This window comes from Gymnodraco acuticeps, unplaced genomic scaffold (assembly GCF_902827175.1).
Source record: "Gymnodraco acuticeps unplaced genomic scaffold, fGymAcu1.1, whole genome shotgun sequence".
Lineage (NCBI taxonomy): Eukaryota > Metazoa > Chordata > Actinopteri > Perciformes > Bathydraconidae > Gymnodraco > Gymnodraco acuticeps.
The window spans coordinates 1,125,461-1,140,958 of NW_022990510.1; the positions used below are offsets into that span (position 1 = coordinate 1,125,461).

Below are 15,498 nucleotides of genomic sequence, written 5' to 3' on the forward strand. Positions count from 1 at the left end.
TGATTTAAGGGTTGTTTATATTTCATATCATTCATCAGAATCTGTAAAGTAATTAAAATAAATTTAGTGGAGTAAAAATACCAAGTTAACCTCTGAATTGTAGTGGATTAGAATTACAAAGTAACAATGAGCTGTCATGTGGGTATATTAATGGCAATTTTCACCCATTTATTAATTATATGTTTCAAATTTGAACACACCAATGTGTTTCTTATCCCCTAAACCTCCAGGGATGTACAGTTTAATACTGGCAACTTCTAATTGTGGGAAACACGAAAACGTCTTTTAAAACTAAAATTCCCAGTAGAGACGTGCCATAGAACATGTTGCGAAACACAATAGCCAGCATGTGTAGTTATGTGGGGGGGGGGGGGGGGGGGGGGGGCGGAGCTGGACCCGTTTGAGTCCAGTTTTGGTTAGTCTGCCGTGGTTTCATTCCATTTCATAGAGCTGTTTGACGCTCGGCGTAACCTTGGTGCATTGCCACTCCAACATCCAATCACAGAGCTTGAAGATTAATCACAGGGTTTGTCAAGCAAAGGGACTGTGGTCCCAAACGATAGCTGAGGATTATGTACCCATAATCCTCAGCTATCGTTTGGGATTCTGTTGATAGTTATTTCATATAGTGTCTTCGGCCATCCTAAACTCATTCTCCGAATCGAAGGGGGAAAACACAAAAGCATTTTACACAATTTAAACAATCAATGTTGTGTAATTAACAAGGATAAACTGCAATACTATGCAAACTTCGAGACCCGAAATACTGTTTTCACCCCAAGCTGTTGCCTGGCACCGCAATTCTGTTGATAGTTATTTCATATTGCATTAACACCATATCCCAACGTGCATTGCGGCTAAAACATCCAATCACCGAGCTTCAACCAGTGCTGAGGATCTTGGGTAATCAGTTCAGTGGGTGTGTGGTGTGTATCGCCTACGTCTGTTTCCGGTGACTTTATTTTGAAATTCAGTTCCTGACGGACGGCAAAAAAGCCCGATATTATAGAATTAAACCAATAAATAAAAACAAGGATAATTGTGTGTTATTGTTGAGTAAATAACAGTGTGTTATTTAGAAAATAATAACAAATTAGAAGGAAAAATATATTTAAAAAATACAGATTTCAGTATTCTGAGGCTCTGAGCCCCATTTATTTTCCTCACGGACGGCAAAAAAAGTCAGACATTATACGATTTAAAATAAAAACAATAATCGTGGCTTGATATTGAGTAAGAACATGTTTTTATGAACCACAGTTCGGTCGAGTCTTCCAAGACCCGAAGGGACAAAAAGACATGCTGCAGGCACAAAACATACTACCAATAGAAGTACATTGCTTTTAAAATCGTTCTTTGTGACACGAAAAAAAGGGGGAAATGGTGTTGGTGAACACGAATCAATAGATTAAATGTCGTGACTATAACACAAAATGCCGTGAGACTGGGTTGGACTATACAGATGGAAAAAACAAGATCGCCAAAGATATCTTGATAGACTTTCGAGAAACAACTGTATAAAATCAAACAATGTTTTTCCTAGAAGTAGTAGGTGACTCATTCAATTCCCCGGTCTGATCCAGGGGGCGTCAGAGATATTTGTGGCTTCTCTTTTGGGGAGTTGTCATCTGGTCCATCTGTAGTGGTGCAGGGTTATTATGGAGTGATGAATGTGTTGTACTCATTGACATGAACGATCACAGCACTCTCCACATAACACACACATACACACACAAGCATCTGACCCATACAGAGGCCGGGTCTCTCAGTTGGTTTGGAGCGGTGCCTGTGAACTCTGATCAGGCTGTGTGGCAACCAGAGCAGCCTCCACACACTCTCTGGAGGGCTCATGTCTGTATATTAATAAAACGTCGATCAGCTTAAGCTCTCTTTAAAAAAAAGTGTGCACCCGCCAACCATGAATGTAGCTTGTTGCAGTGGTTCTTGCTAGATTTGTACTATTTTAAACTTTGAACTTTCTCCTTTTAGGTTACTTAATTATAATTAGTTATTTTTCTATTAATAAGTTATATTAGTAACTTATTAAACTTTCATGCCATTGTTGTGCATTCACGCCACTCGCTGCCATGTTTACACCAGGGACAGCTAATCATGCTAAAGCCTGCTAGCATGGCAGTCTGTACAACGACTATTCCCACTGAAATCTGGAGAAGGACACAGAGGATGCTGGGTAAACCAAAGAGACGAAGGAGGAGAGCTGGGTCCAGATTTATGGTGAAAAGACAGGAAATGTGTGTAAAAGCTCATGCAGACACAAACTGTACTCATACACACACACAGACAGTAAGTCATGAATGTACCCAGTTTTCCACAGAGGAAGCGGACTCTGTAGTTGCGACAGAGGCCATGAGTCTGGTCCTTGTTGAGGCAGACGAAGCCGTAGTCCTTATCATTCTTGTGGATCACATCTCCCGTTTGGTTGGCCGCTATGCCATCATGGGTCTCAGCCTGGACAAAGTAAAGATGAACCAAAGATTAATATAGATACTTCTGGCACGAAACAATAGAATAGATGATGTGACACACTAATGGTATTGTAAGTGAAGGTGTTCCTTAAGATGACAGGAACAGCTCAGAATGTTGGGAAATAAACTTGTCTATAGCTCTAGGGTGGGACAGAGAGATGTCTGGCCACTTGGCTTCAGGACAAATCTTTTTTCAGACATCTGGTATTTGTCTAGTGTAAGGCTTATTTGTTGGGCAACAGCAGGAGTTTCACAAAGACGAGCACTGAAGGTTAGGGATCACGATCCATATGTCTGGACACAAGAATCACTTTCAATCCTGCACGCAGAAGTTCTGCAACATTGCAACACAAAGCCCAGCCATTTCCGCACAGTTGGCCCTCACTCACATTTGGTCTTTATTTCAAACTACTTACAAGGTACTGGGATTTAATGGCCAACTTTTTTGTAATTTGTGATGTGTTAGTATGTATTGTGATATATGTTTCCTGTTTTTACATAGCATATCATTTAACACTATTTGAAGATGGATGGTACAATTGTTAATATTAAGACCAAAAAATGGTCAGTTCCTTGAATATAAAATTAAAGATACATTTTGTTAAATTAATCCAAAAATACATGAAAAAAGGCTTATGGCAGTATAGTGCTTATAAAAACCTGCTCAATGTTGGCACCCTTATCTTGTGAATTGAGGTTGAATGCTGTGGTGTTTCTGTTACGTCTGGATGGTTTTTGCTTGTTTTTGTTGGCCTGTGAGTCACAGTGGAAATGGTTTGTATGGTGCTGGCTAATGGCCTGCTTGCTCTTGTCTTGTGCATAGAGCCGGTGCTGAACACACTGTGTTTTTCCTCGGCTCCTTTGTTCTGGAGCCAACATTTGTGTAGAGCACAGCATGGCATGATTGCTACTGTATATGTCAAATTAGCTAGCAAGCCCAACGTTGTCTATCAACACCTGGCCTGTTGTCATAAAATTGTATAATTTTGTGGATGAGTGTCCTATATCCAATCCAATTTGCACAACATTTTCCCACTAGTGAATTTACATTCCAATTCAAAATTGCTCTTTTACAGGAAAACTGTGGCCTCATTGCAACCCAGCATAATGTCATCCATGTGTTACTGTACATACATGGATATGTTACAAAATACAGCATGGCACTATACAAAATATTGTTAAAGAGCAACTTGCAGGTTAGAGACACCAGTGAATAAATGTGTAGGAAAATGATGTATACACTAGATTTCAAAAAGATATACAGAAATATACACTACAGTGACATCTGGCGTCGTTTTTGTAAGACATTTTTACTTCCGCGTAAAAAAAGCCTCCCCACGTGACCTCCCGCGTGTGACGTAACATGGGGGAGAGCGGCCGGTCTAACGTATGAATAAACATGGATCACAATGCTAGTTTTGACACAGAAGAGGTTGAAAATATATATTCAAATGCATATGATTATAATTATGAGCCTGCGAGGCGTCCAAGAGACCAGGAGCAGCCAAGGATTAGAAGAAATAACGGCTATCGGAGAGAAATGGAGCTGTGGTGTGAGGAGAATCAGTGGAGAACAGGGCAGCTGTCTTGGTGAGTGACCGGTGTTAGCTACAGTTAATGTTAGCTAACGTCAGTCACATCACAACATTGTAAAGTTCGCTATCATATATCAGGCTATAACTAAAGTAGTATTGATAATATAGTAACGTTACTGGCAGGACTGTTGATACTACTGATCCATAACAGAAACTAATGCGCAAGTATCAGCCGTATCTGATGGGGAGAGGAGCGAACCCCCCTTCCCTCCTCTCTCTCTCCCCTCCGTTACACAGCTCCATAAGACGTAGTGTGGAGTTGCATTAGGTAACGCGAGATACGGCTGATACTTGCGCATTAGTTTCTGTTATGGATCAGTATCAACAGTGATGTGATGTGACTGACGTTAGCTAACATTAACTGTAGCTAACGCCGGTCACTCACCAGGACAGCTGCCCTGTTCTCCACTGGTTCTACTCACACCACAGCTCCCTCCGGGAGAGAGAGGAGCGAAGGGGGGAGAGAGATGTAATATGGTTTCCTGATAAACGTTTTGTTTGATAGGCCTCAGCTGTGGAGAGTATGTGCTGCAGGGAGGTGGATGCACAACGCACCCAGGAACGAAAGCTAGCTCCAGTCCTTTTCCTGTTAGGGAAACTGTGGACTCGATGTCCTGACAGGCTGGAGTTTGTGCAACCTGCACAAACTCCAGCTCACCATGATTACAAATGGTGAAATGCAATGTAAAATTAACGAAAAATTACCAGCTCACTAAATCACAACCGCTCAAACCAACGTAATATGTGACGTAATATGACGCGTTTGACGTATGAGTTTTTAGTAGCAGAGCTCAAAACGGCTCCTTTCCCTCTGAATTCATGCCCTTATGTCTCGTAAAACATATATAATCCTGCATTAACTTTTTAAATTGTAATTTTCATGCAAGGTTAAGCATAAATCTAGTAAAAAAAAAAACCTGCAAGTTGCTCTTTAAGCAACACATTCCTTGATGTAGACCAGTGTTTCTCAAACTTTTTCACACCAAGGATCACCTAACTCCACAAATATTCAAAATCGCATCGTTTTTCTAGAACAGATTACAAATCGCCTGAAAATGGTACAAACAAGTGGCAACATGTGTGATGAAGGTGTTGCGCTGGGCTATATCATGCAATCGTCATGAAAGTGTGTACTGCCAGTCATATGACCTACTGTCAATACAATACTGATACAAAGAGGAATACTGTGATCTGTTGAACTTGTGTGACCTTCAGTGGAACCCAATAACCCTCTAATTAGTGCTTATTTATTGCAAGTAAGTAAGTTGTTGTACATGAGTTTTGGTCTCAATATGTGCTGCTCAATATGGGCCTAATAAGGCCACAAGAATAATAATTCTCCCATAATAACACTTCATTTCAAACCTTTATTTATACAGATAAATCCCATTGAGATCATTGATCTCTTTTTCAAGGAAGATCACTTAACAAATATGATCTATTCTTATGTACAAGACATGAAACTATAGGCTAAGGGTTAATTGTGTCTAAATAACTCAAAATTAAATATAACATTTAAATAAATATATTACAGTAAATTACACAAGTGATGTCTGCCACACCCATGTAAATGAATAGGGAGGATTATACATTTGTATTATTATACTGTTGCACAGCCATAAGCAGCAGCAGCAGCTGGAGCTCAGCACAGTTTCCTGGAGGTATGGTGTGGGATGGGGGGCTGTGTGGGCAGACCTGGCCCAACTGCTTATCTCCATGCAGGCTGCCAGCTGCTCCATGGTGCCAGCCTGGGTCTGGACCCTGCCATGGTGTCCAACAGCACAGGGATGGCGGCTGGCTCTGATGGTCAGCTGACCAGATGGACAGACCTATACCCAACTGAACCGGACTCAGGAGGAGCTGGAGCTTCTTGTTGCTACACGGATGAGATACACCACTTATTATATATAAGTAAGTACAGTGTTTGCCGTAGGTCAAACCACACTTGTTGTTACCTCGGCGTAGCAAGTTAAAGAGGCCCTATTGTGCTTTTGGGGATTTCCCTCTCCTGTAGTGTGTTCGGTGTTTAAGCATATAAATGGTCTGCAAAGGCTGAAATCCCTGTGTTCCATCCAGAGGGAGTGTTCTCTCCCACACACTCTTTCTTTGCTTCATTTGTTCTGTTAATTCAGCAGGTGAACCTATATGTTTATAAAATAGTGTGTGAGCTTAATTGTGTGTATTAAACTAAAACGGAGCATTTCCTGTCAGCTCAGATTTACATGGTCCTTATAAAACAATGACTTTGTCCCTTTGTCCCTGCTTTATAGCAGACCTTATTACCTTAGTGGCTGCATATATAATTATGTTAGCATTGCAATAGGTCCCCCGACAAAAAGCGATGGTATTTCCCCATTGGATCTCGGTTTATTGCAGAAAATAAGCTTTGTGGCAAACATACCTTTATCGTACTCAACACGTTTTCTTTAACAGTTGAATCGCCAGGATTAAAAAGCTAACGTCAGGCTATGAAGGAACGACATCACAGCTGCGCTGCTGTGCACCACCGCTAAGCTAAAGGCAGCTAATGTTCAGCGTGAGGACGTCTAGTAGTCTCCTTTAGCAATCACTGTTTTTATGACATGTAGAAGTTTCAGACAGACACCAGTAGGGTAATAACTGAAGTACGTGAAAACCTCTTCAGCTTGTGACAGACATTCTTTTGCAGACCTCTATTGCAGCTGAACAATCTTTTTACCTTGTCAATGTCAGGGTTAGAACCTCATTCTTGCTAAGACTACCAACAGGCCCAAATATATGAGCAGGCAGGGTCCACAGTCAGTTGATTTTAAAATGTTACACACACATGTATATGTACTTGTAGTAAGAGATGTACCTGGATGTCGAGAGGATTGCTGCACAGTTTGTCTGGGTAAGCCTCGTGCAGGTCGGACACTTTCTCCCAGTCTCCAGATCCCCTCTCATCGTCCCTGTCAAACCACTCTGTCCACTCTGCCTCTGTGACAGACGCACATGCACACACACACACACACACACACACACACACACACACACACACACACACACACACACACACACACACACACACACACACACACACACACACACACACACACACACACACACACACACACACACACACACACACGCACACAGGCAAACAAACACACAATGTAACATTAGAGTAATAAAATACTATGATACAAGTAAATGTCCTGAATTCTTCAGAAACAGTGTTGGCATCACAAATATTTTAAGCACAAATTGATTATGCAGTATGGCCCTTTTCAAAATCGTACATATTAAATTATTACATTCAAAATATTGATTCTTTAATGTTGATGCCGCACTTGATAAATGGGGCCTTTATTTAAGTGACTTGTAATAATGCTGGGTACCTTAAAGGTGGGGTAGGTAAGTTTGAGAAACCGGCTCGAGATACACTTTGTGTTATATTCCATGGAATGCTCTTAACATCCCGATAGCAATGAATATATTAAGTCCTTTGTGGAATATGTGGAAGCCGTAGTACTGTAAAAAGCACGACCAATCATCTGAGCCGGCCCGGCTAAAGTAACTGGATGGCCTACCTGCCTGTCAGCCTTCCATCTGTGCACAAACTCATCTTGTGCCCTCATTGTTCATGTGCGCGTTCGTGTGTGCTGGAGGAGGGGCTCTGTAAGGAAGTGGCAGATTTTTTCCGGTTGTGTATTTTCAAATTCTAGCGCACTCGAGCTGGTTTCTCCAAAATTACCTACCCCACCTTTAACCCCTCATTACACATATTAATTGATTTGTTGATTTATATTTTTAAATCAGGATAATTATAGATCTGCAAAGTAGCTATAACTAAAGTGAGGTAAAACAAAGAAATTGGAGTATTGTAATGGAGTAAAAGTATGAAGTAGCATGAGATAAAAATAGGTAAAGTACATGTACCTAAAATGGTTCAAGTGCAGTACTTGAGTTAATGTACTTTGTAACAGTCCACCACTGCTGCCACTTCAGTGGTCAGAGAGTGAAGTGGAACATATTAGACTAATGTGAGTGGAGGCTCTGACTTGTAGTCCATTGTAGCTGTCAGAGAGCATTTGTAGCACAGTAATTGAACGGCTTTCTCCTCCCATCATGCTCTCTGTCTGCTGCCACACCGGGAATGCACATTTGACTGGCTAGAATTTCAATCTGATGTTCTCACACACACACACACACACACACACACACACACACACACACACACACACACACACACACACACACACACACACACACACACACACACACACACACACACACACTATGTCTACATCTCCATACGTGCCCATATTTAGATACTGGCAGTTTAATGAAATCTCTGCTATCTGATGGGAGATGAGAAGAATCTAATTGGAATCAGCTTTGAGCCGCTGGTAAAGGAGGGGTCAATAACAGCATAGTGGGGTGTGAGGTAGACGTATTGATGCGAAAACGATTTGCCGATGATATCACCAAATGTGATCAACTACTGCTCAGTGAGAATTTATAGAGCCCCAGTGAGATGATGGAACAAGGGTTTAATGTTCCTGAGTCTGTGTGGAGGTTATTTAGATTCTGCATTTGAATCCCCATCTCTGAAAGGAAGATACAGATGATTGATTATTATTTGTGTGATCCTCCCATGGGGCATATGTTATGAGACACATCCACCACACACTACAACAAATGACTGGGGGAGTAATGGATTACAGGTAATGGGATCACGATACAGTTACGTAAATTAAATGCGTAATCAGATTACTGGTAATTTCTTTATAAAATGGGGATTTCTAGTATAAGCCTACAATGTTTTGAAATACAACACAATTGGAAATAAAGATCAATATTATTATTATTATAGTTAGACATTCACTGCCCCAATAATTTTTGAGAAGAGTTTTAATTTACAGGCTGTTTTCAGTCTGTTTTTATTTAAACATATATATTTTTGAATTTGAACCGGTAGGTCGACACCTGCTTTATTAACCATTATTTATTTTGTTGCTTTTAATTCATGTACTAAACTAAAACAGCATTTGTTAACCTTATTATTCTGTAGGCCTAGCGTATTTTTGATACTAAATATCTTTTTTTTTTAAGGTCACATTGTTCTGTTGTTTTACATAATCCTCAGACAAGGGACTGGTTTAGGTCCTATCTATCTGAACGCTCTCAGTTTGTACGTGTCAACGATGAATCTTCCACGCAAACCAAAGTTAGCCATGGAGTGCCACAGGGCTCAGTGCTCGGACCTATTTTGTTCACATTATATATGCTTCCGTTAGGCAATATTATAAGGAATCATTCTGTATATTTCCACTGTTATGCGGATGATACTCAACTATATTTATCAATCAAGCCTGATGAAATTAATTATCTAAATAAAATTCAAGACTGCCTTAAGGACTTCAAAACGTGGATGACCTTAAACTTTTTGATGTTAAACACGACCAAAACTGAAGTTATTGTACTCGGCCCGAAGAATCTACAAAACAAACTGTCTAAAGATATACTAACTATGGATGGCATTAATTTGGCCTCCAGTGAGACTGTAAGGAATCTTGGAGTTATATTTGATCAGGATTTATCCTTTAACGCCCACATAAAATCAATTTCAAGGACCGCCTACTTCCATCTACGTAACATTGCAAAAATCAGGCATATCTTGCCTCATAACGATGCAGAGAAACTAGTCCATGCATTTGTTACTTCAAGGCTGGATTATTGTAACTCTTTATTATCAGGGTGTACCAAGAAGTCAGTCAAGTCACTTCAGCTGATTCAAAATGCTGCAGCTCGTGTACTAACCAGAGTTAGGAAAAGGGACCACATTACTCCTGTTCTGGCTGCCTTACACTGGCTCCCTATAGAACACAGGATAGAATTTAAAATTCTTCTTCTCGCCTACAAAGCCCTTAATGGGCAGGCCCCATCTTACCTTAAAGAACTCATTATACCCTACTGTCCTACTAGGGCATTGCGTTCCAAGAATGCAGGGTTGTTGGTTGTTCCTAGAGTCTCTAAAAGTACAATGGGAGCCAGAGCCTTTTCTTATCAAGCTCCACATTTGTGGAATCAGCTTCCAGTTTGTGTTCGGGCGGCAGACACCCTATCCGTTTTTAAGAGTGCGCTTAAGACCTTCCTTTTTGATAAAGCTTATAGTTAGGGCTGATTAGATCCAGCCCCTAGTTTTGCTGATATAGGCTTAGTTTGTCGGGGGACATCTTACTTCTTCCTTCTCTCTGTCTATACCTGTGTACTCTCATGTTCCGATTAACCCAGCTTCCCCAAATGTCTTTCTTTTTGGTGTCTATATAATAATAATAATAATAATGCATTACATTTTTTATTATTTATTTTTTATTATATACGCCGGGATCCGGAGTCATGGCTGATTGCTGTGGTCCTGAGTCCTGGATCGCAAGCCCTGGAACTCGAGTCGTGGCTGTGCCTGTTGCTGTGGTCCTGGATCATAGGTCCTGGATGGATATCCTCATGGATCCATCTTCCTATTATACACACATGCATTTCCAAACATTTGGACTACCTATGTTGCAAATGTATTATCTTTTCAATTTACACACGGCATCTATTGCACGTCTGTCCGTCCTGGGAGAGGGATCCCTCCTCTGTTGCTCTCCCTGAGGTTTCTCCCATGTTCCCTTTAAACTGTGGGTTTTCTCTGGAAGTTTTTCCTTGTACGATGTGAGGGTCTAAGGACAGAGGGTCTGAGGACAGAGGGTCTAAGGACAGAGGGTGTCGTATTGTCATACTGATATTCTGTACAAACTATGAAGTCCACTGAGACAAATGTAACATTTTTGATATTGGGCTATATAAATAAACATTGATTGATTGATTGATTGATTGATAATACACTTTTATTGATTTGCATCGCATTTGATATTGAGGTAATCCAAATTTAACGGAAAGTAATCAAGTTACATTACTTTCATATTTTGATACTCAGATTAGGTAATTGATTGCAATTTTCACAGGTAACCATCCCAACCCTGCAAAAGACAATGAACAGTATCACTCCTGGGTGCACATCAGCACATGTTTCTGTTTTGTGGTGCATGTGACATACTGACTGTGGCCCTGAGAGACAAACTCACACATTTCACTGATTGGAGGACACCTGGAGTGTGTGTGTGTGTGTGTGTGTGTGTGTGTGTGTGCGTGCGTGCGTAGACTTACCTTGCACCCACTGGCTTCTGGTGGTAATAGTAAACTGCTCCCCATAACTCGACTTAAATACATGAGCGCTCTGAGCCTCTGAGGAGGCCTTAGTTCCTGATCACACACACACACACACACACCACACACACACACACACACACACACACACACACACACACACACACACACACACACACACACACACACACACACACACACACACACAGACACACACACACACACACACACACACACACACACACACACACACAACACACACACACACACACACACACACACACACACACACACACAAGGACATCACTTAGAACACGCTTCCTTTTTTGCAGTTTTAGATACATCAGGTAAGTAGCAATACATTAAAAATGTATTCTTACCTTGATAGGAAGCGTGACCCTCGACAACAGAAGAAGGGTCTCCTTTTGTAACTATAAAGGTCCAAGGATGCCTGTAAATGAAGGAAGAGAGGAGAGATGAATAATATTATATATTGTAGTAGACCTTGTGAATTGTTAATTTGCTACTGCCTAGTTGTACAGTGAGTCAGTAGGGTGCTGTTTACACTATTAAAACAGGATTTTTCTATGTTTCTATTATATTTAATTTGCAATATTATAAATAAGTAAAGCAGAATTCCAACATCCAACTTATCTGACACCAACAAAGTTTGGCTGGTACCAAAATAACATCCTACAACTTTCAACCTCATGTTCTTGTGTTGCTGTAATGCTGTGTGCTGCCACCAGTGCAGAAGCTACAGTAAACAAATGTGAATCACATCACTCAGAATGTATTGCACTGCCTCATAAATTCCAGCTTATTCAAATGTCTCTGGGTGCACCGCAAATTACACAGCCTCTCTCTGATGATGACACCAGTGCTGGCCTGTTTGGCAGCAGTGTGAGGAGCAGGCGACAGGAGTCATTAGGCAGGAATCCCTGTGTCTCCTCAGCATCCCCCCCCTCCCTCTACTCTGTCCTCCGCAGCATCTACAGCCACGGAGTTCAAACAGGGAATCTTTATGTTAACTCGCGCTCTGTCTTCAACCCTGTGGTCTCTTCGGCAGCATCACGTTTCATAATAATGCTGGGAGGCTAACACATTGCTAAGATTCACCAGCTTCACCCACAACAAAGGCGCTGTCCTTGTGGTTCACTGTGCAAAGAAAACTGATGCACGCAACCTTGTGGTTGACTATTCAAAGATGTATATCCAACCACTTTATTACAAAAAAAACACGAGGGCACAGTCAAGTCTTTTTTGAGGAATGTGTCAGCGTACAAGTCTGCACATTTGTATCCTTAACGCGTACTGTATGTGAGACATCTCCAGGGCTTTGTTATCACGGCATGATTCAGTTTCCATTTCCCTTTGTATTGCTAGCATACCAACACACACACAAACACACACAGTTTCCCAGGCGGATAAAATACAAATGTTTTGGTTGTGTGTTAATTAAACAAATACATGTGTTCTCATACTGCCTGTGCTGCAGCACCTCTTTTCACCCTCTGTCTGAAACCAGAGCCCAGTCTGCTCTGGTTGGTTAGCTGGTCAGCTCTGTTGTGATTGGTCAACCACTTAGAGATGTCCCGCCCCCTTAGCCTATCATGTACAATGTGTTGGGGCGCTAGTCAATAGACACACCATTGTGACATAGTTATGTCACTATGTTCTGTTACTGTCTCTATGTTACTGTACAACAATCTGTAATAACTGTGCAATATACACTTTTACTTTCACTACTGTTATCTGGCAGCAGTTACACTAATTCTACTTGCAAGACTTTAAAAAAGTGTGGGAGAGAAACTCTCCCCAGACCATGTACATGCACAAAAACCTATAGAACACATTACAGGAAAGGGAACACCCCATAAAGCATGATCGGGACTCTTTAATATTAAAATACCCTACAGTAGATTACTTGAGTGATGGCATTGTATTGGACTACATTATATTGAGAGGTGTTTCTAATTGTCTGGTCCCTTCATGTATACAAATAGGAAATATTAAATGATATATATAAATAACAGAGTCCAGTGCGACACCACCTTTAACTGCGACCTCAATTACTGTATTACATTACATGTCACTTGTTAGACGCTTTTATCCAAAGCGACTTACATACTTAGTACTGTGGACAATCCCCACAGGAGCACTTTGGGGTGAAGTGTCTCAGGGACACAACGACATGCTGACTGCAGTGGGGTTTGAACCTGTGATCCACTTATCCGAACACCAACGCACTAACCAACTGCGCCACACGCCTCCTGTATAATTATCACACTAAATGTACACATTTTAAGGTAAAACTAATGCTAGAGCTGTTTTATGGAATTCAGGAGATGAAGATTTGAGATAGTGAATTTAAAACCATGAAGTACCGAAAGCTTCAGGGATTAATTAGAAAAAGAAACTGTGACTCACCGGAGGTTGTAACATTTTCTCATTAATTCTCAGCAATCAATAAAATAATGCTTCAGAAGACATAGTGCTGGGAGCTTTTAACAAAGGGCCATTTTCTTTCCTGACATGTTGTGAGCTGAATAAGAATGACAAGCAGAGATGTTGAGCTCATAGTCATGTTCAGCAAATAATGATAACATTTGTCATCGCGAATAATCTATATTTTATCTGTGAACATTACCTTTGTCTTTATTTTAGAAAACCTTAACAATTTCCATCCCAATACTCCAGAAGCTAAAGTCCTAAAATTCAAAATTAATATTTGAAAAGCTCACCGAAATCCCAGAGTGTTGATGTGCTGGCTGCCCAGCCTGAAGAGGATCTTCTTGGCCGAGTCCTCCAAGTTGTTGGAACCCTCATCATTGACCATCAACGCCAGAATAAGCCCCGCCCCCACACCATCCACATACTTAGCAAGGCGCCGACTCTCATCCTTACTGCGATACGTGTCAAACCTGTGGGAGTGAGGGGGGTAAAAGAGGAACACAGGAAACAAATAGAATTGTGATTGTGTCTTCAAACAACGTAAGTTATTATTAACAACTCAACCTCTAACATATTATATGCTCAATTTGTGTTGTAAGTCAAATAGTTTAAGGACGGTAAACTGTAAAAAAGGACTTGAACACACACTCATCTTCAGATTTTTAAAGGCCAAACAAAACAATGTTCTGTTATACCAGTGGTTCTCAAACTTTTTCTGTCAGGCCCCCCCTTTGGAGAAAAAAAAAAAGTCGGGCCCCCCCAACACAAATAGTCAGGCTCAGTGGCGGCGCCAGAGACTTCTTTTGGGGGTGCTGTGTGGTAGCTTGACGTTTCATAGAGGGTGCTCAAACATTTAGGGTTTCCCATTAATGTACCGGGCGCTACAGTTGAATTTTCTACTGCAACACTCTCCACACACATACAGAGTGTTCCCGCAACTGTTACAACGAAGGCTCGATAATCAGCTCACGGCATATAGGTGTAAGCAGGGGTCAAGTGCTATTTTTATAGGTGGTGTGTGGACACATTGAGAGCAAAATGAAGAGATCTATGGATACCTCTCAACACCCAGATGAAACGGAACTGTAAACAGATTTACTTTTTCTTTATAGATATTTTACAAATCACCCTTTTAAACTTTATTCTTTTTTTACTGTCATATAGTATTTCATACCTGTTTTTAATTTATTCTCTTATGTTTTTATAACTATAATGATCATATAAACGTGTGCCTCGGAAATAATTGTTTACATTAATGGTGACCAAAACGTTTGAGACCCACTGAGATAACACTGACAGAGTCCTTTAGCTCACTGAGTCTCTCAGTCTGACAGGAGAGGACACTCCTCCACTTTGTTGTTGAAAAAACTCCTTATATCCGTTAGCGTAGCTCGCTAGCACCAGAAGCTAAGAACAACGATCTCCGGTACCGGTGCGCTCTCTCTCTCTCGCGCACACACAAAATGGCTCGTTCCACACACACAGAGACCCAGACGTAATAGTACTGTACTGTATCATATTATTTTCGAATCAATAATTTTTCAAATTATGATTTTTTTTTTTTTTTTAATCTTTTTTTTTTTTTATATAACCATTTTTCCTCCTGGTCTTTCACGCCCCCCCTGGCATGCCTCTGCGCCCCCCAGGGGGGGGCGCGCCCCACACTTTGAGAACCACTGTGTTATACCATGTTTCAGATAAGATATACAAAAATATATAAATATTTAAAAGCAAAGTTACCAATAAGATTTTAGAAAAGGAATTGCACTTAAAGTGTATTAAAAAAA

At 40.8% G+C, this 15,498-nt stretch overlaps 1 protein-coding gene across 1 annotated transcript in view; it reads right to left on the bottom strand.

The window, feature by feature from the left end:
• The window catches only part of cemip (cell migration inducing hyaluronidase 1), a gene marked incomplete in the record, with an annotated part of 278,643 nt that overhangs the window by 116,699 nt on the left and 146,446 nt on the right, over nucleotides 1-15,498 (bottom strand). The window contains 5 exon segments of the mRNA XM_034226980.1: nucleotides 2,322-2,469; nucleotides 6,918-7,039; nucleotides 11,258-11,353; nucleotides 11,638-11,708; nucleotides 14,002-14,181. Of these exon segments, the coding sequence (XP_034082871.1) occupies nucleotides 2,322-2,469; nucleotides 6,918-7,039; nucleotides 11,258-11,353; nucleotides 11,638-11,708; nucleotides 14,002-14,181 (617 nt within the window).